The 27,528-nt window shown below is 43.4% G+C and overlaps 1 protein-coding gene across 4 annotated transcripts; it reads right to left on the reverse strand.

Moving 5' to 3' along the window:
• Positions 1-889: 889 nt before the first annotated feature.
• Mdm2 (MDM2 proto-oncogene) lies at positions 890-25,716 on the reverse strand. 4 transcript variants are annotated; one of them, XM_028759054.1, is made up of 12 exons: positions 25,507-25,716; positions 24,894-24,970; positions 24,627-24,711; positions 20,233-20,307; positions 18,260-18,393; positions 17,559-17,608; positions 12,624-12,682; positions 12,259-12,355; positions 11,400-11,566; positions 5,383-5,538; positions 3,903-3,980; positions 890-2,690 (listed from the first exon to the last, which is right to left on the reverse strand). In XM_028759054.1, the coding sequence occupies exons 3-12, from the start codon at positions 24,705-24,707 to the stop codon at positions 2,121-2,123; spliced, it is 1,467 nt and encodes a 488-aa protein (XP_028614887.1). In that variant the 5' UTR covers positions 24,708-24,711; positions 24,894-24,970; positions 25,507-25,716; the 3' UTR covers positions 890-2,120. The 4 variants fall into 4 exon arrangements, with proteins under 4 accessions (XP_028614887.1, XP_028614889.1, XP_028614888.1 ...); XM_028759056.1 differs by lacking the exon at positions 24,627-24,711; XM_028759055.1 differs by lacking the exon at positions 25,507-25,716 and having other exon boundaries at positions 2,023-2,690; positions 24,894-25,126.
• Positions 25,717-27,528: the final 1,812 nt, after the last annotated feature.

Raw genomic sequence — 27,528 nt, forward strand, 5'->3', positions numbered from 1 at the left:
GGGAGTATAAACAAGTATCAGGATATCCATCTAGCATAAAAGTAACAAATCTAAAAGCGTACTGTGGAAGTTGGGATGAGAGGCTATTTGGATGATTTCATACTGTTAAGATGGAATTCTGAAGGCAGGGGGATACTGATTGAAACAAAAATAGTAATTAAAACTGCTCAGGCAGCACTAATTAGACTAACTGGGCTATTAACAACAGAAGAAGCTACCAAGGACGTTGTGAGGGCTCTGGGAGGGATTGGGAAAGGGTGAACAGATAGAATCTAAATACACCATGCTCACATGTGGAATTACCCAATAAAAGTACTGTTTTATTAACTCCTGCTAAAGTGTTTAAGGGAGCTACCTTTGAAAAAGCACAGGAGGGCTGGCAACTGGCTGTCAATAAAGGGCTGAGATGAAAGCATGAGGACTCGGTTCGAATCCCAGCATCCATGTAAGCTGCAGCACAGGACGGTGTGTGTCTTGTGATTGCAGAAGACAGGCAGGCAAACCCCTGGGACTTGTTGGCCAGCTAGCCCAGCCCCATCTGTGACCACCAGGACAATACAGCACGCACTGCTCTTGCAGAAGACAGGGCTAGGCTCCTTGCATGGACAGGATGTGGCACCAATGACTGGAACTCCGGTTCTAAGGATCTGATGCCCTCTTCTGGCCTCTTCAGGCACTGCATGTAGGTGGTTCAAGTCAACGTATGCACTAATACATACACATGTGGACAATATTCCAGCACATGAAGGTTTTAAAAGGTGATGAGCAATAGAGCAATTCCCAGCACCCACCTGTCTGTCTGTCTAGTTCCAGGGTTCCTGTCACCCTCACAGACACATAATCATAACTCCAATGAACATAAAATAAAAAAGAATTAAAAATGTGTAAATCTCTTGAAACGATAAACCATTTATTGTCAAATAAATAACATATGTATTCCACATCTAAACAAACATTTAAGAACTAATAATACGTAAGGATATAACCTCAGTATTAGACTGTAAATTGGGTATGAGGCTCCAGAGTTCGGCTGCCCCGGCTGAAGCACTGCCTTCTACTTAGATGCTAAGTCATGTGGGAGAAGTGTTCTTGATGCTTTACATCAACAGCAATACGGAACTGTCCTCTGGTTACACTAAAGGCACAGTTTAGGTGCTTATGTTTTCTATACTTAGACATGAGCCTTCGATCACAGGAACAGAGGAGTCATTTTAAAATGAGTTCACTTTACCCATGCTCTGATTCAGTCTTTCTGAATGGACTGGTTTCTAAACCTAGCCTAAGTGCAGGCCTGAAACTTAGGCAAGCATCAGGAACCATGGAGCTGAGGCAAGAAGGTGCTACTAAGAGCCTCAGACTTCCCAACCTGGGACAAACGGCTGCACTTGTGCCACGCGACCTACGACAAAAAGCTGGGAAAGCTGGAAAATAAGGTGTGTTCACTTGTGTGTCACTAGATGCAACTCATATCTTTTTTAAAAATACTGTGTATATGTGTCCATTTGGAGATCAGAGAACAAATTTGTGGTTCCCTCTTTCTGTGCTTCCAAGGATCAAATGTGTGTCGTTAGGCGGATGCAGCAGGCGCCTTTGCTGGCTGAGTCTTCCCTGCATCCCACAACTCACACATTTTAGAGAACTAAGGAATTTCAGAATTTCAATAACTTAAATATAAAATCCTTCACATAGTCTGTACTCTTTACATGAGATACTAAATAAATTAAATGCTCTTATTATTAATGAAGAAAACAAAGAAATCAAGTACTTCTTCTGTAGCCCCCTTTGAGGAAGGCCATCATCAATCATCTGCAAGACACGGAGATGGAGAGGACTTTTCTCTGCACAAAGTACACTTCCAAAAGTCCTTCCAAGTGAAGAGTATTAAAATAGAAGGAAAATGAAAACAACCAATGCGAATTACATTAAAACACAAATATAAAATAATCAAGTGAAATTTCCCTAAAAGAAAACATTCACTATTTTTACTCTCAAGGATAAATCACAAATAAATTTTATGTGAACTAAGTTTTCTGGCTTTAATGTATAAAAATAACACCCATGTTGTCTAATTTGGAGGTTATATAGTCAGAAATATAAAACTCTGTTTTTGCGGCCGGCAGCTAGTTGAAGTAAGTCAGCACAATCATCTGGATGGGCTGTCTGCACACCGGGCAGGGCTTATTCCTTTTCTTGAGCTTCTTTGCACACGTGAAACATGACATGAGGTGTCCGGTTTTGCCATGAACAATGCAGCCATTTTTAGGTCGCCCCTGGCAAATCACACACGGTTCGATGGCATTCACAGAGAAGCTAGACTCCATACTCTCCTCTTTGTCCTGGGTTTCTTCCTTCAACTCTTTGACACTTTCTTGGCTGCTGTAAACAATGCTGCTGGAGGTGGACGGCTGGGAAGAGTCACTCTCCTGCGACAGGGGCGTCTGCCCGACCTTCTCCTCCGTGTCCTCAGCACACGGCTCCTTAGCCTCAGTCTCGGTCAGTTTTTTGCCATCAGGCACATCTAAGCCTTCTTCTGCCTCAGCTGAGGTTTCCAGTTTGGCTTTTTCAGAGATTTCCACTTTATCTTTGCCTTTGTCTTCTGGAAGCCAGTTTTCACGGAGGGTCCAGCATCTGTTGCAGTGTGATGGCAGGGGAGGGTTCATCTCGCTGCATGAGGGACACTTCCAATAGTCCTTCAATAAAAAGACAGCAGCGCTTCAGTTAGCACTCAGAGCAAGGCTAAGAACTTCAAAATGGCTCAGGTGGAAGTATATGATTGTAGTTTAATTTTCAGCATTTCATATTTTACATAAACAGGCAAAGAACATGAGGACTATGGCTAATACTGTACACCAGACATTAGCTAACAGAGTACACGTTCCCCTACATATATACACACAAAAAAGGTGAACTATGTGAAATAAGGGGTGTTAGTTTGGGGCTGGAGAGATGGCTCAGCGGTTCCAAGCACCGACTGCCCTTCCCAGCAACCACATGGTGGCTCACAACCACCTGCAATGGGAACCGATGCCCTCTTCTGATGTGTCTGAACACAGCAACAGCGAGTATACTCATATACATGAAATAATTCTTTAAAAAGAGAGGGGGAAAAAAAAGACAGAGATGTTAAGTTTCTTTGACTACAGGCCTGAGATCAATCCCCAGCCCTGTAAAAAAACCACGCGGGGGGGGGGGCGCAAGGAACCCTAAAAAAATGATATGCTCTCAAAATGTCCTGTATCCTGTCAAGTTCTATCTGTTGTGGACACAAAAGGATCAGCTCACCCACGGAGCTGAAGCAAATGGTCCAGCATCCTCTCCTCTGTATCTGAAGTCTGTACTCAGTCCTGGACAGTGCCTAACATTATACAATAAATCTAGATGAAACCTGCTCTTCCTAGAGAATCACTTCCAACACACCAAGTGCTAGGATTCTTTAAGACATGCTCTAAAGGCCCCAGTGCAACTAAATATCCCGATCCCACCCAGAAGAGAAGTTGTACAAAATTCCTGTCAGCTACGGAACTAAAATCTACCCTTCTCACCACAATTCTGTACTCTGTCTCCCCCTTACGCCAACTTTTCGGTACACACCTGGGAAGGCAAACTCTTCCACGTCCCCGCCTCATTACAGACATATCCTATACCCCTGCATAAACTGAGGACACTTCCTAGTGTACCCTGAATAAATATATCCAGTTTTTAGTATGTTCAAGTTTAAATTCCACCCCATGAAACAAATGTAGCCACAGACCCCACTACAACAAAGAAATACTTTAAGTCATAAGAGTTTAAAAGTTTTAACAGTATGAAACTACCTCACTTGAAGAAGTAAGTTAACCATATTTTCCTAATTCTGATCTCAACATTGTTTTTTTATTTCTTTGAAGAATCTATATACTTACAGCTAAGGAAATTTCAGGATCTCCCTCAAAAGAGTCTGCATCACTTTCTCCTGCCTGATAGACTGTGACCCTGTAGACCTAATAAGACAAACGCATTAGCATCAAGTCAACCCTTCAACCAAGAAGCCTCAATTCTTAAGTCTTAAACAAATAGCTTGAGCCATTAATTGTCCACGAGAAGTTCTGAAAAAAAGTTAAACGCAGTTCAAGTCAACCAGGAAAAGGACAGAGAAATCTTTATTCACCATAACAAGAGTTGTTAAATACTTAGAACCAAACAAAATACTCAAAAAATTTTTTTTATAAATTTAGAGGCTGGGCGGTGGTGGCGCACGCCTTTAATCCCAGCACTTGGAAGGCAGAGACAGGCAGATTTCTTTGAGTTCGAGGCCAGCCTGGTCTACAGAGTTAGTTCCAGGACAGCCAGGGCTACACAGAGAAACCCTGTCTCAAAAAACAAAAAAATAAAAAAATAAAAAATAAATAAAAATAAAAAAATAAAATAAATTTAGAGTTATTAGCCAGAAAACAATGAGGAATATTAAAGGTATAGTTACTCTCAAGAAAGAGATATTCAGGTCCTATCTGACACTAACTGTTTGTTGCATGTTTTACCCTCTGGGAAAAGTACGTCAGTACTGAGAAGGGAGGGGCAGAAGCAGTGGCTCACACCTTTGATTCCAGCACTCGGAAAGCAGAAGCAAGAGGATTCCTGGGAGTTCAAGGCCAGCCTGGTCTACACAGCCAGTTCAGGGTCAGCCAGGGACACATGGTAATACTCTGTCTTAAAAACAAATAAACACATACACACACATAAATGGAAGGACCAAATGGAGAATTCTGTGGGCGAGCCATTATAATACTCATCATTACAAAGCAGTGGTAGTGTACACCTTTAATCCCAGGACTCGGGATGTGCAGGCAGAGGCAGGCAGATCTGAGGCCAGGCTGGTCTACAAAGCAAGTTCCAGGACAGCTAGAGCTACACAGAGAAATCAAGTCTCAAAAAACGAAAAAACAAAACAAAAACATCCAATCAACTCAAAAAAAGTTTAAAAACATTGTTCAAACTCTCCCAAGGTTTTTACTTAGCAATATGAGACTATATTAAATCAAGCAAAGGGCTGAAGAGATGGATCAGAGGTTAAGAGCACTGGCTATTCTTCCAAAGGTCCTCAGTTCAATTCCCAGCAACCACATGGTGGCTCATAACCATCTGTAATGAGATCTGGTGCCCTCTTCTGGCCTGCAGGCATACATGCAGGCAGAATGCTGTATACATCATAGCAAATAAATAAATCTAAATAAGTAAATAAATAAATCAAGCAAGTGAGCAAACAAGCACAGAAACTATAAAATTTCTCAAGTCCCCCACAGAGCAACAGTCTATCATGAACAAATGAAAAAGCAAGAATTTCAAGAGAATCTGAATAGATCACTTCTTCATCTTATTAAAAAGGTAACAAACACGGAAACCCACCTCATCATCCTCGTCTGAGAGCTCGTGCCCTTCGTCGCTCAGGCTGTAATCTTCTGAGTCAAGAGATTCAACTTCAAATTCTACACTAAACTGATCAGAAACGGAATCCTGATCCAGGCAATCACCAGAATGTTCACTTAGGCCGTCATCGAGATCCTAGGAGAGAACAAATGACTGTAAATGCACTGCCTCAGCGCCTCCTGAATCAGAGCTGCCTGATTCATCCGGGGCCAGGTTCACCCCTTCTCAGCCTCCTACTACATAGACCGCCACTAGGTTAAGGTGCGAGCTTATTACATTGATATTGAATTTTCACTGCTCAAAATTCTATTTCATGAAGGAAAAAAGTCAAAGGCCCTTATCCTGAGGTTACAGTCAGAATGACTGCATTACCATCTTCAAATGTCCACCTAAACACACCCTCCACCCTACTCGACACCCATGCTCCAGCCAGCTCCTGCTTCCTAAAGCAATCCACACACTAACTTTTCCTCACTGAGACAATCTGAGTTTCTGAGTCCCACTCATCCTTCTTTGACTAAGGTTCTCACAATACCATAAATCAAAGTTCCTCCACATTGAATGAGCTTTCCTGCCTGCATGATTCTATACACACCCATTAATTATATGAAGCACAACTCTGAGTCTCTCCTATTAAATACAAGAAGGTGAAGACCTCCCCTCCTCACACAGTTAGTGTGGTAGAATGCTAGTTAAGACACACAAATATAAAACTGGCATCCGGATGTAACCCTGGTTGGCTTGGCACGTGATATGTACACCATACTGGCTATTATCTCAGAGAGCTCTGCTGTCCCTGCTTCCTGAGTGCTGAGATTAAAGATTCAACTTCGCTGGGCAGTGGTGGCGCATGACTTTAATCCCAGCACTTGGGAGGCAGGTGGATTTCTGAGTTCGAAGCCAGCCGGGACTACAGAGTGAGTTGCAGGACAGCCAGGGCTACACAGAGAAACCCTGCCTCAAACCCCCCGCCCCCCCAAAAAAAAAAATTCAACTTCAAGGCCAGACATGATGGTGTATGTCTTTAATCCTAGCATTCAGGAGGCAGAGACAGGAAGATCTCTGTGAGTTCAAGACCAGTCTGGTCTACACTGTGAGTTCCAGGATAGCCAAGAACCAGGACTAAATAAGAGACCTTGTCTCAAAAAAAAAACACAAAAAAGAGAGATTCAACTTTCTAGCATACACTAAGTTGACCCACAAATGAGCTTATTTACAACTGAGAAAAACGTATTACTCTAGAACTCAGGGCTCAGGCATTCTCAATGTGCGACCAAGATGCTGCTTGAGACACATCATTCCTCCTCAAGAAAATATAGTCAGCTTGACGATGCAAGGAGTCTTAATGGTCTATACAATCAACAAAAATAAAGTGTATCATCTCAAAAAACAACTCACTAAAAACTAGTGATTTTCTCAAACTATCCTTTGACCTCACCATCTCCAAAAGACCAACTGTGGCAAACATAAACCCCTGTACACATACACAAATATGGTTTTTTTAAAATGCAATGTACAAATTGTTTTGAAAGAGTTAACTAATGTGCAAAAAAGGTATCACAGAAGTATGTTTTGTCTGTCTTTTTTGTTTCAAGATTAATTTATTTTATTTATATGAGAACACTGCAGCTGTCTTCAGACATACCAGAAAAGAGCACTGGACTCCATTACAGGTGGTTGCTGGGAATTGAACTCAGGACCTCTGGAAGAGCAGTTATTGCTCTTAATCGCTGAGCTATCTCTCCAGCTCTGTCTTATTAAATGTAATAATTAGTTGTAGGGACCTTTAACAAATTATTTGAAATGTTATAAGGCATAGTGTTCCCTGTAAATAGAGGGTAAAACTACTGAGACTAATGTTCTTTCTTGTAAGTTAAAACAAAAGATCTGGAGAGATGGCTCAGCGGGTAAGAGCACACACTGTTCTTCCAGAGGTCCTGAGTTCAATTCCCAGCAACCACATGGTGGCTCACAACCATCTATAATGGGATCTGATGCCCTCTTTTAGTGTATCTGAAGACAGCTACAATGTACTCACATACATAAAAAATAAAAATAAAATCTTTGAAGCATAGTTGTATTAAAAGCATTTTCACTTAAAAATTAAGTTTAAAAAGGAACAAATGTTTAATATGGAAGATTTTTAGAAGAGTATATATACAACTACAGAAAAAAAATTCTATTTTGATAGCAGGTCATGTTCTGAGTACATAGCAAGAACACAGATTCTATTAAATTAGGTAGAACACACACAGAGCTGTCGGTTGGCTGGCTGGTTGGTTGGTTGGTTGGTTGGTTGGTTGGTTGGTTGATTGATTGGTTGTTTGGGGATGCAATTAACTGGTAGAACATTTATTTGCCTAGCATGCAGAGAGCCCTGGATTCAATCTCCAGTACTAAAAAATAAGGCAGAGAGAGGACAGTAAATCCATTTTTAAAAGCCATCTGTAATGAATAAAATTAACCTAGCTAAATTTACATATCCATCAAACTTTCACTAGATCCAATCCCGGGCCACACACAATCACCGTAGGTAGCACTGTAGTTTTTCCTAACACTTATTAAATGCCCTCATTATTTAATTGCTGGTGGTTGGCTGCACAGGAATCACATCTACATGACCACACCTAACAGAGACAGGACTTAATACCAGCTACATATACACAACAGTTTGCTCTCGTGAGCCATCTAACGAATGACAGCAGCACTCTTCTGTTCAATACTCTGCAGGGCCCCTCTCAGCACTCACTGCTTAGGGAAGAAAAGCATACGTGATACAAGAACAAACAAAACAGGCTTCCTATCACAATAGGTTCGGTAGTCTTTATTTTTTAAAGAACTATTAAAAACCTATTCAAACTAGCTAGCTTTCTCAGTGCTGGAAGGTGATGTGCAGGCTGCTGGTGAAAAGCCATCGACAGTTTTACAAAGTTGTAAGCTCCTATATAACAACTGGCCTGGCTAATCACGCCTACAGTATTACAGTGGCACAGCTGTTCCAGGAATAACCAACTGCTGATGGAATTTAGGGGCCAGTCAACAGAGGGGACACATGCTTGGAAACCTTGCCCAACAGCTGTCGCTAGGAGGGACAGTCCCAGGAGGGAACTTACTGTTATCATTTTTCTAAATGACACAGTAGCAAACTAATTACTAATTATCTCCATCCCCACAGGTGATGCAGCTCCTGACCCTTGTTTAAAGAAACTTCTTTTTGAAGTAGATGGTGGCTAACACAGACTCTCAACTGGTCCAAGTGTAAAAACTGAGTTAACTATGGAGTATAGTTATAGCCCAAACAGTACATGTGTGTAAAACACACACACACAGCTTAGAGAACATACAGGAAGAAGGGGCAGAAAGACTGTGAGTCAAAGGTTGTGGGGTGTGCTATGAAACTCTTCTGGACTTGACACACTCCATGCACCCATGAATTGCAGTAACTGTGGATGTCAGTGAAAGATCAAAAGCCAGTCAACAATCCAGCGTGGGTGTGTGGGCGCTTACACTGCCTAGCCCCTAGCTGAGGAGGTGGTGCTTTTTCTTCAGAGGTGAGGCTCCCATGGATGACCCTAACAAATGCATATTCATGTACATATATATGACTGAACAAGTTGTATCCAAAGGATCTGGGAAAAAAAGCAAGACAGCTGAGGGTAAATACAGCTAACATACACCATATATACATATGAAAACTCACAGAAATTAAAAAATTAAAGAAAAATTTGGGGATGGAGACATACACACACTCGTACATATGCATACATTTCTTTAAAAACAAACTAGAGAACAGTTCAGCTGTTAACAAACATCTATCACTCTTCGGTTCCCATCACCCACTCTGGCTGGCTTACAATAAATGTAGGGGGATGTGAAGTCCTCCTCAGGACTCTTGAGGGCAGCTACACTACACTCACTTGTGCACATACTCAAACGCAGAATTAAAAGATCTTTAAGAACATGAAAGTACCAATCTCCAGAACAGTGACCATGAGACACTGTCATATAGCTAGTGTGGCAGTGACTGCTTGGTCCCCAGTGGGTGGCACTGCTGGAGGTTTAGGAGGAGCACCCTTATGCTAGTACATCACTGAGGGAGAGCACGGAGATTTAAAAAGCCTTTCTAATCTCCACTTTAGTCTTTCTGCTTCATGCTTGAAGTTAAGGATCCAAGTTCTTAGCTTCCTGCTTTGAAAACCAACCTTCTGCCATGCCTCCCAACATAATGGACCCTTAGCACTCTGGAATGTTAGCCAAAGTGAGCTCCCTCTTAGGTAAGTTGCCTTGGTCACAGCAAACAAAAAGAAACTAAAACACCAAGGCTACAGTTATTTTGGTAGTTGGTTTTGTTTGTTTTCAGTATTTTAAACAGAAGTCTGCCTAACATGTTAAAAGGCAGGAGGTTAGGATCATAGTTCACTGTCCAGTGTCACATAAAAATCAAACAAACAAAATCACCCTTTACATTTTTTTCTTTGTTTTTATTTGTATGTGTATAGATGTTGTGGTGGTTTGAATATGCTTAGCCCGTGGAAGTGGCAATATTAGGAGGTGTGGTCTTGTTGGAATAGGTGTGGCTCCAAGTGTTCTTAACCACTGAGCCATCTATCCAGTCCCCATAAAAACACAACCCTTTCATTATAGCCCAGCTTTCAACAAATAGATTGGCATGCTCTCAATTTATTATCTGTCATATATAGATATGTTATATGTGCATACACACACACACACAGTTAATATGTCATACATAGATCTAGAAATCAGAGGCCTGTTTACTAATTAGCTCTGTGCAATGTAGGTTTACAGAATGAATACCACCACTGTCTTTACTGATACAGAATTCCAAACTCAGGTAAACCTCAGTGTTTGAAAGGAGTCTTTAGCAAGCACATGCCTTTCATTCCAAAACTTGGGAGGCAGAGAGAGAGGCAGATCTCTAAGGTTCAATGTGAGTTTCCATACAAAGTTCTAGGCCAGCCAGCATTATACAGTGTACCCGTCTTTAAACACTCCAGGGCTGGGGTAGAGTGGGGTACAGCGCTTGCCTAGCACATATGAACTGGATTTCATTTTTGGCAAGAAATCAAACAAGTAAATGATCCAAACAAACTTGCTTTATATTTCTGTGGTATGTAATTGAGCTAGATTTCCAGTTACCTTCTGTTACTTCTAAATGTTCAACTTACCTTACAGTACAACCTGAGCTACTAGTACCGTGGTCCACAAGGCGTCTCCAGTGTAAGGGATGACGTCAGCACTGATGGACTGTGTTAACTTGACCAGGAGCAGAGCTCCTCTACTCTACCATCTTACCTAGCCCGGGACTGGACTTGAGAAGAAAATGTACCACTGTGTTCAGCAACAATCTCACATCAAACACAGACATTTTATTTATAGGCTTATTAGGATTGTAGGGACTAGGGTTTTTTGTTTTTTGGTTTTTCGAGACAGGGTTTCTCTGTGTAGTTCTGGCTGTCCTGGAACTCACTCTGTAGACCAGGCTGGCCTCGAACTCAGAAATCCGCCTGCCTCTGCCTCCCAAGTGCTGGGATTGAAGGCGTGCGCCACCACCGCCCGGCTGGGGTTTTTTTGTTCTTAAAGACTTGTTTTATTTAAAACCAGAATGCAAGACTTTAGATGGTTTGCTGCTCTTGGAGAGGACGCAGGTTCCATTTCCGATACCCACAGAGTGGCTTACGACCATCCCTAACTCCAGTGCCAGGGGACTCCACACCGTCCCCTGGCCTCCACTGGCATGCATGCACACATGTGCTCTACACTCTGGCAGGCAGGCAGGCAGGCAGGCAGGAGAGTCACATATTAAGGCAAACAGTCTCCTCTTAACTACCTGTGGCGAGGCGGCCTCGTTGGACTTGCTGCAGGACACATACATATTAAGGCAAACAGTCTTCTCTTAACTACCTGCGGCGACGTGGCCTCCGTGGACTCACTGCAGGATACATACATATTAAGGCAAACAGTCTTCTCTTAACTACCTGCGGCGAGGTGGCCTCGTTGGACTCGCTGCTGCTGCTACTGCTGCTGCTGCTGCTGTGCTCACAGCAGATCTCCCTCAGCACACACAGGCCCAGGCTCTCATCAAAGGACAGGGATCTGTGGCGCTTCCTCTGTCGCTCACCAGGCAGCTCATCTGTGTTCTCTTCTATGTATTAAGGAAAACGGGTAGTTAAAACTCCCTGTTCTGTGACTGATTTAGAAGTTGAAATATCTTTAGCACCTATTTGCAACAAAATTTAATTTCAATTACATTAAACAGAAAACTCAGTCATTAATGTTTCAAAAGTCAGCAGTGTTTCACTGGATTTGTGCAATTAAGTACAAGCTCTACTTATAAGCTTGCAACTGTCTTTGTGAACTTTACCTCCACAAGTTAGGAAAGTTTAATCCATCTAGAGCTTTCACTGATCCAACAGTATATAATTTTCCTGTCAACAGTAAGCTTTAAAAATAAGATATACAAGACTGGCCTAATCTATATAGAAGCCCTGTCTCCCTAAAAACAAAAACAATACTGAAAATGAGACGACTAATTTTTATCAGGATTCCAGTGCAGTGGCTCTCAGCCTTCCTGATGCTGTGACCTTTAACACAGTTCCTCATGGCGCTGACTCCCACCGTAAAACTATTTTCATTACTATTCCATAATCATCATTTTGCCAATGTGATGAATCCTAACGTAAATATCTGGTTTTCGGTGGTCTTAGGAGACCCTGTCAAAGGGTCATTTGAGCCTAAAGGGGTCACTTCACTACCCACAGGTGGAGAACTGCTGCACTAGAGGAAAGACGACAAGCACCCGGTCAGTATGCCGGGTGTATCAATGTCCCTATGTACCTGTCTCGCTAATTGCTCTCCTTCTAGATGAGGTAGATGGTCTAGAAACTAAGTCAGAAGATGAAGGGTTCTCTTCTTGTGGCGCTTGCACAGGGTCCTAAATACATAAGAAAAAGTAAAATATTGCAAAGTAAACATAAAACATTGGCTGTTACAAATTCTGTTTTATATAATCCTCCCAGTTTTCAAGAACTATTTGTCATGTAGCTGGAGAGGTGGCTGGCCAGGGTGAGTTCTGTTCCCATCACCTGTAACTCCCACTTTGACACCCACTTTGGCTGGAGGATGTACACACACACCCATACTCACAGACCACACACACACACACACACACAGAGAGAGAAAGAACTGTATGTAAGTATTACCTTCAGGTCACTCCCACCTTCAGGCTGGCATCTGCTCTCACTCATCGATGGGCCAGAGTCTGAAGATTGTAAGAGAAAGTAAAGACTGAATCAAAACGAAGAAAGCAAGAATTCAACACACGCCACTCTAACACACGCCCTGGACAAAACTTAACCTTCAACAAATATGAACTGTTTGTGTCACTTGCATGCTGGACATATAATAAATTCAACAGGATTATTTTGTAAAATAATCAAATAAGCAAATGTTAAGATCTATTAGCAGAGGAAACAAGAGGGTTGTTAGTAGGCGTGGGGGAAGGGCTCTGAAGAACCGTCTGTACTATAAATAACAAACGGACGGAGGGAGTCTGTAACAGCCCATGCTGGAGCTGGTGTATGAGGCACGGCAGACTGGAGGAGAAGCATGTGAGACAGCACGCAGACACACACAGTTCCTGTGGCACACACTGAAATGATTCATTTGTACTAAAACTGTAAAATGCAGGGTCACTGTGCAGAGCCGTGCATGTTCAGCCTAATAGCATGAAAGGCTCTCACCAGTTATTCAAGCAGTTATACAATCTTGCCTGAGGCTATCTTGCAACCTCTCACCATTAAAATGGTTTTAGTTCAAGAAGAAAGCTAATTTCCTAGCTCACAGAACTGTTCTCCCCAGGGAGCAATCATAAAATTCCTAAGTAAAAAGCAGCAAACTACTGCGACAACATAGAACTTAAAAAACAAACACAGTAACAAAAACCACAGAAACAAACAACAACAAAACCCCACTCAGTACGGTGATTTACACCAATCATCTCCAGCAGGCTTAGATAGGAGGATTACAAATCCCAGGCCAGCCTGGGCAACTCAGTGAGACTATCAGAGGGAAAGCAAAGGGCTGCAGTGATTCAGGGGAGGAGGGCTCAGTTAGCATGTGGGAGGCCCTGTCCATATGGGGAACAAACAGCAGAATAGAGAGGAAGCAAACAGCATGTGAACACAAACAAAACAGCATTAAAGCACTGGGGGTGGGACAGCTCGGCCAGGGGAGTGGTGCTGTTAGGAGGTGTGGCCTTGTTGTAGTGGGTGGAGCCTGGTTGGAGGAAGTGTGTCATTTGTGTCACTTCTGTCACTAGGCTCTGAGGCTCCTTTGCTCAGGCTCCGCCCAGTGTGGAGGAAGCTTGCCTCCTGCTCGACTTCTTTTTTTTTTTTTTTTTGTTTTTTGGAGACAGGGTTTCTCTGTGTAGCCCTGGCTGTCCTGGACTCACTATGGAGACCAGGCTGGCCTCGAACTCAGAAATCCTCCTGCCTCTGCCTCCCAAGTGCTGGGATTAAAGGTGTGCGCCACCACTGCCCGGCTCCTGCTCGACTTCTAAAGCCAGTTCCCACCCTGAGGATATAGAACTCAGTTCCTCCTGCACCATATCTGCCTGCATACTGCCATGCTTCCTGCCTTGAGGACAATGGACTTATCCTCTCAAGTATAAGCCAGCCTCAATTAAATGGTTTTTCTTTGTAAGAGTTGCCTTGGTCATGGTGTCTCTTCACACAGTGGAAACCCTAACTACGACAATCAACTTGAGAAAAATTAAGACATAAAAACTGGTTAAGGCCAGGTGTTTGGGGCTGGAGAGATGGCTCAGTGGTTAAGAGCACTGACCGCTCTTCCAGAGGTCCTGAGTTCAATTCCCAGCAACCACATGGTGGCTCACAACCATCTGTAATGGGATCCAATGCCCTCTTCTGGTATGTCTGAAGACAGCGACAGTGTACTCATATACATAAAATTAATTTAAAAAGAAAAGACCAGGTGTTTGTAAGGAAAAGGAAATGTTAAAATAAGAGGATCCCAAGTGTCTAGATCAAAGAATCTAGATGAAAAATGTGTGGTACCACTCAACAAGAGGACTATGAGAAGGTGAAAGATTTAGCTTGGAAAAAATAATGAATTTAAATGAGTTATGCAGATAGACAGGTGTAGTTTATACTTAGTTTTACAGACCAAGCTCTCAAAACATCCAAGTTCCAGAACTAGAATGGACAAAATTACTCCAAACTCATAATCAATACCCTCCACCACCACCCTAAAGCACATCCATCAACCGCGAAGTCACGGCTGAGCACTGACTGAACACCCTGAACAATGAGTGACCACAGTTAACTGTCTTGTAGTATGGCATTATACGAATTTTAAATTGAATATGTAGACAAGTTATATTATCTGGGAACTCTGTCTTAGGGTAATAGTTATAAAACAGATGTAATAAAGTAACAGGTGTGACAAGGCTGACAAGACTCATCTATAATTTTCAAAATTACTTTAAGCACAAAACCAAGAGAAAATGTCAGTAATCTACAGGTTAGCCTTTAATTCTTTTAATAATCTGTCAAAATTTATTAAGTGAATAACTATTAGATACTTGAGAAAATTCAAAATACTATCAGATTCTGTAACTATGTATTGTGCCATCTGACATCAGAAGGAGCCTTAGCAGGTCCCAGTAATCTCAGCATCATGAGACAGAAAACCACAGGTTCCCAAACTAATCATTACTTTGTTCTTTGTTTAGGGAAGATCCTGGTGCCTTTGACATAACACAGTGACTCCTGAATATGGAATCAAATAGTGGGATGACAAGAGAGTGGCTGATTCAGTCTAGAAACCAAGCTTCCAAACACAGTGTTTACGTTTAAGGATAACTGAAAAGTTTACGGTATTTCAGAGCCCACACCTACTAGCACACTCAAATACAACTACTACCAGATACGGTGGTATGTAAGCCTGGAAGGCAGAGGCAGGTGGATGGATTTCTGGGAGTTCAAGGTCTGCCTGCTCTACATAGTGAGTTCTAGCCCAACCATTGCTGCATAGTGAGAGCTTGTCTTTAAAAAGAAAAGAGAAACTCTTTCTTAAAAAAACAAAAAACTATCAAAACACTATCCACATGTGTACACTTACAGAATGAAAATCAAGTAGCTTTACTAGATTCTCAAAAAGTCTGCATCCCAAAATTACGAATGACGTCAGTCTAGGTGAAAGTCTTGTGAGCCACACTTGAGGATCTGTGCTCACGTCACTAAAAAAGAACTGCCAGGTAGAGAGGTAAAGCAGTGCTTACCTAAACGTGCTGAGTCCACTCAAGAAACAAGAGAAAGAATAGGAAGAGGGGCAAGAAAAGAGAAGAGATGAAAGCCCACTCCTTCAAGGTCCTGCACCTGGGAAATTATATTCCTTCCAGAAACATCTCATGCATTTCAAGGTTTGATCATGCTTCTACCAAGCCACTTTTAACATTATCTGTCCTTCAGAAGAAAGCCTGATAACGCAAGGTCTTGACAGAGATAACAGGACATTCAATTTTGACTTCCCGGGCACATCATGGCCTAAGAATGTTCATAAACATGGGTACATGCATTTTCTTTGACTCTTAAGGAGTGTCGTGGGGCTGGCGAGCTGACTCAGTGATAAGAGCACACACTGCAGATCTAAGTCCAGTTCCCAGCTGTTACAGCTCCAAACCACCGTAACCCCAGCCCTAGGGAAGCTAACACTTCTGTGGACACTTACACTCATGTGAACATACCCACATAAAGAGACGAACACATAATTAAAACTTTTCTCTTTTTTGAGACAGGGTCTCATTATGTAAACTTGGCTGGACAAGCCCATCTGCCTCTGCCTCCCAACTGCTGAGATTAAAGGCATGTGTGACCATATCAGGCCCTATAATTAAATTTCTGTTTCCAAAGACGGGCTGCAGAGGTGACTCGAGTGCTTAAGAGCACTGGACGTTCTTCTGGAGGTGGCAGCTCACTCACACTAGTCTAACTCCAGTCCTCGGAGACTCAATGCTCTTCTTCTGACCTTGCTGGGCACTGCACACACGTGGTGCACATACATGTCCACATACATGCATATATGCATACAGACAGACAGGAAAAACACCCATACAAATAAAATGAAAGAAGTCACTTTAATTTTTAAAGATAAAATGAGATGACTCAAAGGCTGGCTGGGACAGCTAACTAGTGCAGTATTTTCTAAAGCGAGGGTGAGCTTGAGTTCAACTCCAGCAGTGCTGAATGAAGAATGAACAAATGCCAGCTCCTGGGGACGGGATGGGGGACGGGACAGGGGAGGTGGGGGAAGGACTGGGTTCCAAAGGAGCCTGGATAACTTACAGGGATCCCATCTCAAAACAACAACAAAGCGAGGCTGGAAACACAGCTCCAAGGTTAGAGCCCTGGCTGCTCGCCAGAGGCTCTGGCTTCAATTCCCAGCACTTGCACAACATTCACAACGGTCTCTAACAAGCTCTAGGACACCTGATGGCCTCTTCTGTCCTCCCAAGGCACTACACACATATGGGGCACAGGCACACATACAGCCAAAACACTAATACACCCAAAAATAATTACAAAAATAAAAAAATTGGTGGGCAAAGAGCTAATTAAAGAATAATACAGAGAGCCAGAAACAGACCCAAGATGAAAGCAGCACATGTAATGATGTGTGGTCTGCCTTCTATTTCACAGTGCTAAGGATTAAAGGCAGCACTGCACACATGCTAGGAACGCACCCCACCTCCAAGTACACATCCAAGTCTCTAACACATTGTTAGGGGACTGGCAAGATGGTTCAGGACGTCAAAGTGCCTGCCATGCCAGCCTAAAGATCTGAGCTGGACACCAGAACCCATGCAAAAGGTAGAACTAGTTCCACCAAATTGTGTTCTAACTTCCACATGTACACCATGGTATCTGTGTCCCGCCCACAGAAACACATATATACATACACAAAAAGCTACTCAAAGTTTTGTTGTTGTTTTTTTAAAGCTCAAGGATCCTTAGCTACATAGTGAGTTTGAGGTTAGACTAGGATACATAAGACTTTGTATCAAAAAGAACTGTTTTTAAGTTATAGTATGTTTATAATATACAAAATCAACTTACCTTGCTGACTTACAACCACTAAGTTTCTGTAGATCATTGCATATATTTTCCTTGTGAGAAAAAAACAACTGTAAGTAGAGAACCTACAGCGGAGAGATGTTAGGTCCACTCACACGCCCACACACTAATGACAGGGCTTGTCTCAGGCCAAGCCTGCTCACCGGAGCCCAGTCCCCAGCACCACATGGTGGGAGAGGCCTGGCTCCTGAGTGCGCTCTTCTCACCTCCACACTCAGTGGCATGTGCACTTGCACACACACAATTAAAAACCACACACACATAAAACTCCAGCAATAGAAAGGCTAAGATTGTGGAGTTCAGGCTCCCACATACTATGCTACAATCAGGGCCAGTACTGTTAATAGCAGTAAGGCCCCAAAATGAAATCCAATTTTACCATTTTGTATATATGGTCCCAGTTTATCTCTGACAGAGGTGAGATGCAAGGATTGCCCAGCTGGTGCTTTTTTTTTTTTTTTTGAGATGTATTTTTTTATATGCATTGGTGTTTACCTGCATGCACGTCTGTGTGAGGGTACCAGATCCTAGAGAGCTGGCATTACTGACAGTTGTGAGCTGCCATGTGGGTGCTGGGGATTGACTCCGGGTCCTCGGAAGAGCAGCCACTGCCCTTCCCCACCCAGCATCTCTCCCGCCCCACGCACAGCTGCTGTTTTATAACCGACCCCGCAGAGGCTTACCTGTGCTCCTTCACAGAGAAACTTGGGACGCCAAACACATCTCCTAGGAGATCATTTGAGCAGTACACAATATGCTGCTGCTTCTCGTCATACAATCTTTTAGTCATAATATACTGGCCAATATAAAATATAATCTGGAATAGAAACACAGTTTCTAAGCATTAAAGGAATTACATATCAGTTTCATATACATTTAGCAATACCACACTTATCTGAACAAGACTTCCCTAACAACCACGTCCACAACCACGTACAAGACACACATTTTGGGGCTGGAGAGATGACTCAGGGGTTAAGAGTATCAACAGCTCTTCCAGAGGTCCTGAGTTCAATTCCCAGCAACCACATGGTGGCTCACAACCATCTGTAATGGGGTCTGGCGCCCCCTTCTGGTATGTCTGAAGAGAGCAATGGTGGTGTACTTATATGCATAAAATTAATAAATAAATCTTTAAAAAAAAAAGACACACATTTTTTATTGTAGAAGCTTCTTTTAAATACTTCCAAGTTGATGAAAATAGAAATAACTGTTTCTCCACATTACTTAAATGTATTCCCTGTTTTTCTTCTTTTTCTTATAAACTTTAATTCTGCCAAGAAACCTAGATACTAACATATACTAGGAAAAGAAAAAGAGGTAAAAATGCAAAAAACTGAAAAAAAATCAAGTAAAATACAGCAATGAATTATAAGAGTGACATGTCACAAATATACTTTAACAGCTCCAAGGTCATCACAGAGGAGACAGGACATCATCATCGACACCTCCCAATGGAACAGTCTCAGTTATTAATGTAGTCTATACCAAACAGCCCATGGCGGAACCATCACTATTAAGTTAAATTATATTTCAAGTGCTCCATTATGTCAGCTTAAGAAACATACTTTGTTATTCCAAAACAAGCCCATCAACAAAATAAATCTATCCAGCATTTTACAGTGCACAGTGCACTTCTGTCAGTACAGTCTCATCATCCTGACAGCCCACAAAATTGTTATTACTGTATGAAAGTAAGTTCACAAGTGTCATTCCGTAGTAAAATCTGCTTCCTAGGTCTGACACCCAGCACCACAGGAAAAGGAATATACAAAAAGATGAGAACCTCACCCAGGACCTGACCCTCTCCCAGCACACTGTCCGCCACACTGGTAGCCCGCATGAGCATTCCAGCACGGTTGTACAAGTTCCAATCTGGGATGCAGGGATACTCAAGAAGTCCTTGGATAAAACTGAAGAAAGCCAGTAACTTGGATGGGGGAAAATTATCTTCATTTCACTAAATCTGAACTGGTTGGTTTTCTCAATTATGAATATAGGCAACAAACTCTTAACATTTGTAGTGCCTTCTGATGTTGTAACTACTAGACATCAAAATGCTTTTCTACTACACTCTGCCTGAAATAAACACATCAATATAATTCTGAGACTATCAGCCTGCCAAATAAATTCACAACACAAAAACGCCAAGAACTCTAACTGGGTTCCTAGTTAAGAAATGAAACAAAATGCTAGGTGTGCACATGCCTTTAATCCCTGTACTCAGGAGGCAGAAGTAGGTAATCTCTCTGAGTTTGAGGCCAGCCTGGTCTACATAGTGAGTTCCAGGACAGCCAGGGCTATATAGTAAGACCTTGTCTCAAAAAAAGAAAAGAAGGAAGGAGGAAGGAAGGGAGGGAGGGAGGGAGGGAGGGAGGGAGGGAGGGAGGGAGGGAGGGACAGAGAGAGGAAGGGAAAAAGGGAAGGAGGGAAAGAAAGAGGGAAAAAGGGAGAGAGGGAGGGAGGGAAAAGGGAGGGAGAAATTCATGTAAGTTAGGATTTTTAGCTTCAAAACATAGTTCAAATGTCACAAAAATTTAATGTCCTTGCTTATTACAAAATCTCTGATCAATCTCACTCACAAACTTGAGAAACACCCACAATGCCTCTGTGTCACCATGAAGACATCAGCCCTCCACTCCTCAGTTCTGCTCACCTCCTTCATAGTGTAAGTATCTTTTTGTGCTCCAACAGACTTCAACAACTTCAAAAGCAATGGTTTGGGTCTAACCTGTAAAAGAAAAAACAGAGCTGATGTTACACCCATGATCGTCCTCTACAGCACAAGCCCGTTAGGTATGGCCAGAAAGAAGCCCACTATAGGCAGCAAATGCCGTGTTTAACAATGTTACCAAGCTGTACCTCAAATAATTGGGTTTTATACTAAGTACAAGTGCACATCACTAAGAGTTAGGACAGAAAATGTTTTGGGAAAAGCTATTATGAAATTATCATGAAGTTATCAAATCTTTGATGCCATGTCAAATAATCAAATACAATTTGTTGTGATCAAAACACTACCAAGAGGCTGGAGAGATGGCTGAGAGATTAAAAGCACTTGCTGCTTTTGAGGGGACCCAAGTCCAGATTCCAAGGGCCCCCAGAAGGCAGCTCCCAACTGCCTGAAACTGCAGTTCATTCTAGGCAATCCAACACCCACTCTGGCCTCTGCTGGAACTGCACACGCACAGGGAAGTCAGGGGCATGAGCACTGTCTTCTTCCTCCAGCTCTGCCAGCTGCTTCCGACCACACAGTCTGCTCACTGTACTGTATAAACCTGGGAGTCAGTTACTGAAAGGGAACTTCCAGAATGCAGGAGAAAACAATCTATCATAGGACAAAGCCTATCACCAATCTATCACATTGCTGACTGCTGGAGAACGAACCCAAGTCCCAAGGTAGTTCAAAGAGTACAATCGCAGCCCGCATCTACAACTCATTATTTTCTTTGTATGTGGTTATGCCTCCAACACCATTTATAATCATTTATATATCACTTATAATACACTCAAAAAGGCTAGGTACAGTCATATACACAGACACACAAAACACACGCCCAAATGATCCTTAAAGAGCATGCCAGTAAGATCAGAAGAGCCAGAAGGTGTTTTTCCCATGTCTAGCCAACTTAAAAACAAAGTACTACATAAACTACAGGAGTAAATATGTAACAATAAACTCTATTTGTAACAACAGGTAGCCAGCTACAGTTTGTCTGACTCTCCTCTAGCTTTCCCAGTAGTGAGGTAACAGTTGCTGAGGCTGGAGCTCAGGTTAAGAGCACCTGCTGCTCTTGTAGAGACCCTGAATTTAGTTCTCAGAACCCATAGACCAAAACCACCTGGGACTCTGGTCCCAAGGGATCTGACACCCTCTTCTGGCTTCTAGACACCCACATGGTACACATATACACATGCAGGCAAAACACTCATATACATAAGAAATGAACCCTTAAAAAAATAAAAATTGAACAACTGTCACCTAACTAGCAAGCTGTCACCCACAAAGCCACTAGTGAGCCCAGCTTGGCAGCCAGTACAGCCAGTACCAAGGAGCACATGATAAAGTGTCACTAAACTTGCTATAGCCACCTAAGTCTGAAATCAAAGTTTATGACCATCAGCCATAAATCCTCTTAAAGACGGCCCTGCACCTCACAGCTGTGATGATCACCGCTCCTATCACTTGCGTTCACTAACTACGGGATGCCCAATAAGGACAGCCTTTTGGTTTTGTTTTATGCATACGGATGTTCTGCCTGCATGTACTTCTATGCACCACTTCTCCCTGGTCCCCAGGGAGGCTACAACAGAGAGTTAGACCCCCTGGAACTGGAGTTACAGATGGCTAGGAGCCCCCGTGCAGGTACTGAGACTGGAAGTCAGGTCCTCTGAGGAGTAGTCATGCTCCTAGCTGTCTCTATCAGGACAGTTATTTTGTATGGCTCTACTGTTGCGATGGTTGTAGTTCACAAGGTGCTAGCCCTTTGTCTACACGGATAGAATGTGGCCTCATGACAGTGAGGACACACTGGCCTAACGCTACCTTCCCATGGCATTTAGTTCACTTTTAAAATACCATTAAGTGCTTCAAGGACAGTAAGTACACGGAGCTGACGAAGCTGAACAATGTTTGGAGAGCCGGGACGGATGGCATGTAACATGACTATGCTCTGTCTGCAAAACTCCACAGTTTTAGTTTGACACCACCACACAACACAAACCATCATCTTTATGGGTTTTTTGGGGTTTTTTTTTTTGGTATTTTGAAGACTTTTATTTATTATTTTATGTATTTCACCTGCATGTATATAAGTGCACCATGTGCAAACAGTACCCTTGGAGGCTAAAAGACGCCACTGGATCCTCTCCATCTAGAGTGACAAGAGGGCTGAGCCACCTTACCCATTCTGGGAATCAAACCTGGGTCCTCGGTAAGAACAGCAAATGCACTTAACTGCTGAGCCCTCTCTCCAGTCCCAATTTTTTTTTCTTTTTTTTAAAGACTACTTTTAGGACAATTTTAAAATGCATTTTTAAAAGTTATTTATTCCTGAAGAGCACACAAACTGGCTATCCAATACCAAATGGTCAGCTCTGAAAACATACATACAAATGACATTATTCAGACTAAGTAGTTGTATCTAGGAATGTAACATGCATTAGGCATGTAGCAACTAATGAAAGAGAGAAATGCGTATATTGGAGGCTTTGTAGGAAGGAAAAAGAAGAAACTGTATAATTTCAAAAATGAAGAGAAAAGTTGTAAAGGCGTTGTTACTTATGTAGGAGTGCTCTGTCTGTACAGACACCTGCACACCAGAAGAGAGAGGGCATGAGATGGTTGTGAGCCACCACGTGGCTGCTGGGAATTGAACTCAAGACCTCTGGGAGAGCAGTCAGTGCTCTTAACCTCTGACCCATCTCTCCAGCCTATAGAAATCAGTTTTAAAAAAGAAATGGAAACCAAAAAATGGTGTTATGAACCATATTTTCAGATTAAGTCATCCACTCTAAGATTTGAAAATCACTATTTAATCTTTAATTTCTTCATGTAACCTATACAGAAGTCATACTAGTCTTCTTCTTAGTGTATCAATTTTAGCCTAAGGACTACCCAAGCAAGAAGTTCTAAATTTTTACGTATTAACTCAAATCAAAACTCTACAATGGAAAGCCAGTTTCTTATCAAAGCTTACAAGATAAAGAGCTGGTTTTAAAAGCTACTGTAAAAAGACAACACTTTGTAATCTCATACTTAACAAAGACCAGTTATGAGTAAAGATCTACATGGAAAAGTTTTTTAAAATGCTACATGAAAATACTTTAAATATGTGCATAATCTTGAAATGGAAGGATTCCTCCAAAGCATTATAAGAAAATTAAAAAATTATCAAAATAAGCAAATTGACTATAATTCCTCAGTGAGGAAGACATCGAGTTATAGGACTGGTAATAAAAAAAAAAACTCTTAGGTTAGGATACGTGAAAGAGAATTATGCAAGCTACTAAAACCACGTGAAAGAATGAGGGGAGGAAAGCAAGAGGGAGAGCAGAGACAGACAGACAGACACCGGGCAAACCCAGAACAGACAGTCTGCGTCTCTTGTGTCCACTGAAACAACAGTACAACACAGCTCACCCCACAGAGCAGGAACGGTGAGAACCGACTTACAGTTTTACAACATTTTATAAAGAATTAGGTGTGAAGATTTCTAACAGAGAAATGCTAAACGTTTAAAGAAATGGAAAACTACTTAACTTGCATACATGTGTTCTTCACAAATACGTACAAATATCAAAAAGGAAAAGAGGCGGCTGGTAACCCTCGGGCTGGCAGGAGTGGAGACTGCCACAACCTTGCTGAGCAGAATTAGCAGTCTGCCCTCAAATGTGCTTACTCACAACTTAGGCTTCTATCTCCCTAGCTTCCGTACAGAATAGCCACACCCTTATTTAAAAACATGGGCAACTTTTACATCTACCAGTGGTCATGAGCCTAAGAACGTAGCTCGGCTCAGCGGTACAGTACTTGCACACACACACACCAAGGCTGAGGGTCAATCATATTATCAAATCCTATGCAGCTATTAAGAGTAATTTTGTAATTTACTGACAAGCTGTAGAACACCTCTATATGCTATATGCTTTAAAGTAAAAAACGTAAGAGATACAGAGCAAAGACTGGAACTTTACATATTTTATGCTTTCCTCTAATAACTAAAATCTTCACAAAAAGCACGAATTCTTCATGGCTTTCGGATTACCATGTAGAAAGTTAAACATCGGTAGAACATCATGTCACAAATGGCAGCATTCACACAATGTGACCTCCTTTCTAAAGCCTGCGTCAGGTAAAGGACTATGGAAACGAAGATCTAAGTGACCACTCTCGAACACAATTACAACCGACAAAGTTAAAGAGTTTGTACGGAAATGCGTAAAGGACTGTGTGATGATTCAGGTTTAAATTTTGTTTCCTCGATTACCTGGTTAAAAACAAGCTTTTTTTTTTTTTTTTAAAAACACACTCAAGACAGAAATACCAACCAGAGTCTCTTGTTCCGAAGCTGGAATCTGTGAGGTGCCTGCAGCACCCTCGGCAGACACAGACATGTTGGTATTGCACATTAGCCTACAAACAGAAAAGAAACAACAACACATACGATAAAAACTTGAAACAGCAAAATAATCCGCGAAAGGGACAGACACATGCATTTTCGGAGGAGACAGAAAACGTCTTTCAACAGTAGCTTCCAAATGCAAAAAAACAAAAAACAAAAACAAAACAAACTACGGGAGCGAGCTGTTCCTTACCTGGAGGCTCGCAGGGAGAAGCGCAGGGGGAATCGGAGAGGTCCCGGGGGTGTCCGTCTCCGCTCGCCAGCAGACCGCTGCGGAGACAGGGCAGGGTTTAAATAGCCCCAGCTGGAGACATGTCAGGACTTAGCTCCTCCACCAGCCGACGCCGAACGTGTCCCAACTTGACCAGCCCCACAGGAAGAGCTGAGTCAACCCGGCGCAGCCCAGTCCCACCCGTCCCGGAAGCCGAGTGCGGGCGAGCCAGGAACCCGGCACCTGTTAACCTCCCCGACCCCTGCCGGGAGCCCAGCGCGACCCCGGAGCCGCCCCCCGGCCGCGGGGCCTGCTGGGAGAGCCCAGCTCTTCTCCCCTCTCCTCCCTCCTTCCCCCTTTCCTGCGCGTGCGCCGTGTCAACCGAGACGTTTCCCCCCTCCCACCCACCCACCCACCCCTCCGGACAAGGACATCAAAGCGCAGCGGTCGGTAAACGGTCACCCAGCCTCGTCCCCCGCGACCCCGCGAGCCGAACCGGCCTGCGAGTGGGCCCCGGAGGACACGGGAATGAGGGCATATGATCGGGATCCTCCGCCGCCCAGCCCGGCACGGAGCGTCGCTCTCGGGCGGGTACCTGCTACTCCCCGCGCATCCTCCGACCCTTCACGGGGAGCCCGGAGGCCCGGCGGCCAAGGCCTGAGCGACCATTTCGCTCGGGAGCTCCAACGAAGCGACGGCGGTCCCGGATGGAGAGCGCGGTCGTTCCTAAGTTACCCCGGTTTCGGAGGCCCCCGTACACAAAGCAGAGTTCCGTGACGAGCGCCCCCTACGGTCGGCGGACAGAGCGCTGGAAGCTTCGGGCCATCCGGGCATCGGAGCGCGCGCGCGCGAGCCCGGCGCCGCCTCCTGGACCAATAGGGGCCTGGGGGCGGGGCTCAGCGGCCGCGCGGCGCGTGGGCGAGCAGGAGGTGGGGAGGGGTCGCGGTCCCGCGCTGCGCCATTGTGTTTACCAATTCAAACCGCAGTAGTAACTAGGCAAATTCATATCCGACTGTTGCCGCTCCCGAAACGGAAGCAAGAATAACAGCTGGGTAGTATTTTTAAATCCATCCCGCCAGCAGCTGAAGTTGTATACAAATGAGTTATTTTCAGACTTTTAAAATAAGCAAGGCGGGGATACGGGACTGGGGGGCGGGGGGGGGGGGGAGCCCACGCGCTTAGAGGAGGGGAGAGGGTGATCGGGAAGGGGACAGAGAGAGGGATGTAAAGTGAATAAGTAAGTAATAAATAAGTGAAAACAGGGTGAGGCGATGACTCCGAGTGCATACTGTTCCTTTAGGTTTTCAATCACCCATGCCACACAAGCCCTGTCATTCCAGGGGACCCAACACACTCTTCTCGTCTCCATGGGCACCTGCACTCGTGTGCACAGACATACGCATAATTAAAATTTAAATTAAAAAAAAAATTAAAGACTGTTAAGGGTCCATGATACCCTGAACTCATAGTATGTAAAAGCAAAGAATGTTTTATTCTGCATAAGTCCAGTATTCTGGGGGTCTCCCCATTACCAAGATAGAGAGACACCCAAGTGAGCTTGCAGGCCTGATCTAAAGCACATTAGGGAAGTCTGGGGTAGGTGACCTCTGTTAATCTATTGGGTCCATCTCTAGGAACATTCCATTCCCGGGATGAGAGGGCTGGAAACTCTTGGCTGAGGACCTCTAGAAACTGCTGGAAACTGCTGCCGGCCCATTGTCCTTGCCTCAGGCCGGGTGGCAGGGCCTGGACTTGCCTGGAATTGCCCAGTTCTTGAAAACAGATTTAGGCCTAGTGTCCTTAACTGCCAATTTGAAGCTTGTCTTAGAATCAACCTAGCCTTCTCAATACATACACTCCAGTGTTTACAAACTTTCTAAATTGGTAGTTATCGTGAGGGCCTAAGATAGCATTTAAGTTAGAGGAATTGGGGCTCTGACGTTGCTGCTTTAGGTGGTGCAGACGCAGATAAAAAGAAGAAAAGCACTACGAGACCAGACGGAAGGGTGCACATCTGTAATCCCAGGTACTGAGCAGCAGCTGGCTGGGTCCACATTAAGATCCATCTAAGAATGGAGGGTGTGTGGCACTTATTGAGGAGGTCCTGTATTGTTCGGTCCTCGGTACCCAAACCAAAAGCCCCAGATCTTAAAAGACTTAAAACCAGAGATGGGGCCGGGCGGTGGTGGCGCACGCCTTTAATCCCAGCACTCGGGAGGCAGAGGCAGGCGGATTTCTGAGTTCGAGGCCAGCCTGCTCTACAGAGTGAGTTCCAGGACAGCCCGGGCTATACAGAGAAACCCTGTCTCGAAAAACCAAAAAAAAAAAAACAAAAAACAAAAAAAAAAAATGGGCTCTCACTATGAAGCCCTGGCTGCTCTTAAACTCACAGAGCTATGCCTGCCTTTGGCATCCCCAAACAAAACACTGTGAGGGGATGGGTGGGGTCCTCACCAAAGGCTGGTAATACCTATGGTTATGACTAGTGTGCTTGTTTATCCTGTAAATTCCTGTCAATCTTCAGTCTCTCAAGGATTTAGTACTCGATGTTTATGGTATATACAAGGGTACACCAAAATATGCCTCCCCAAAACAGACTTCATATCATATTTTGAGA

Source organism: Grammomys surdaster, unplaced genomic scaffold (genome assembly GCF_004785775.1).
Source record: "Grammomys surdaster isolate TR1022 unplaced genomic scaffold, NIH_TR_1.0 126271, whole genome shotgun sequence".
Classification (NCBI taxonomy): Eukaryota; Metazoa; Chordata; class Mammalia; order Rodentia; family Muridae; genus Grammomys; species Grammomys surdaster.

Coding starts and splice junctions, on each gene's coding strand:
- Mdm2 (XM_028759054.1), bottom strand. CDS start 24,707: ATGTGCAATACCAACATGTCTGTGTCTGCCGAGGGTGCTGCAGGCACC. Junction 12,683..17,558: donor AGTGGTTGTAAGTCAGCAAG/GTAAGTTGATTT, acceptor TACAATCTTCAG/ACTCTGGCCCATCGATGAGT. Junction 5,539..11,399: donor ACGAGGCCACCTCGCCGCAG/GTAGTTAAGAGA, acceptor GTTCTCTCCTAG/GATCTCGATGACGGCCTAAG.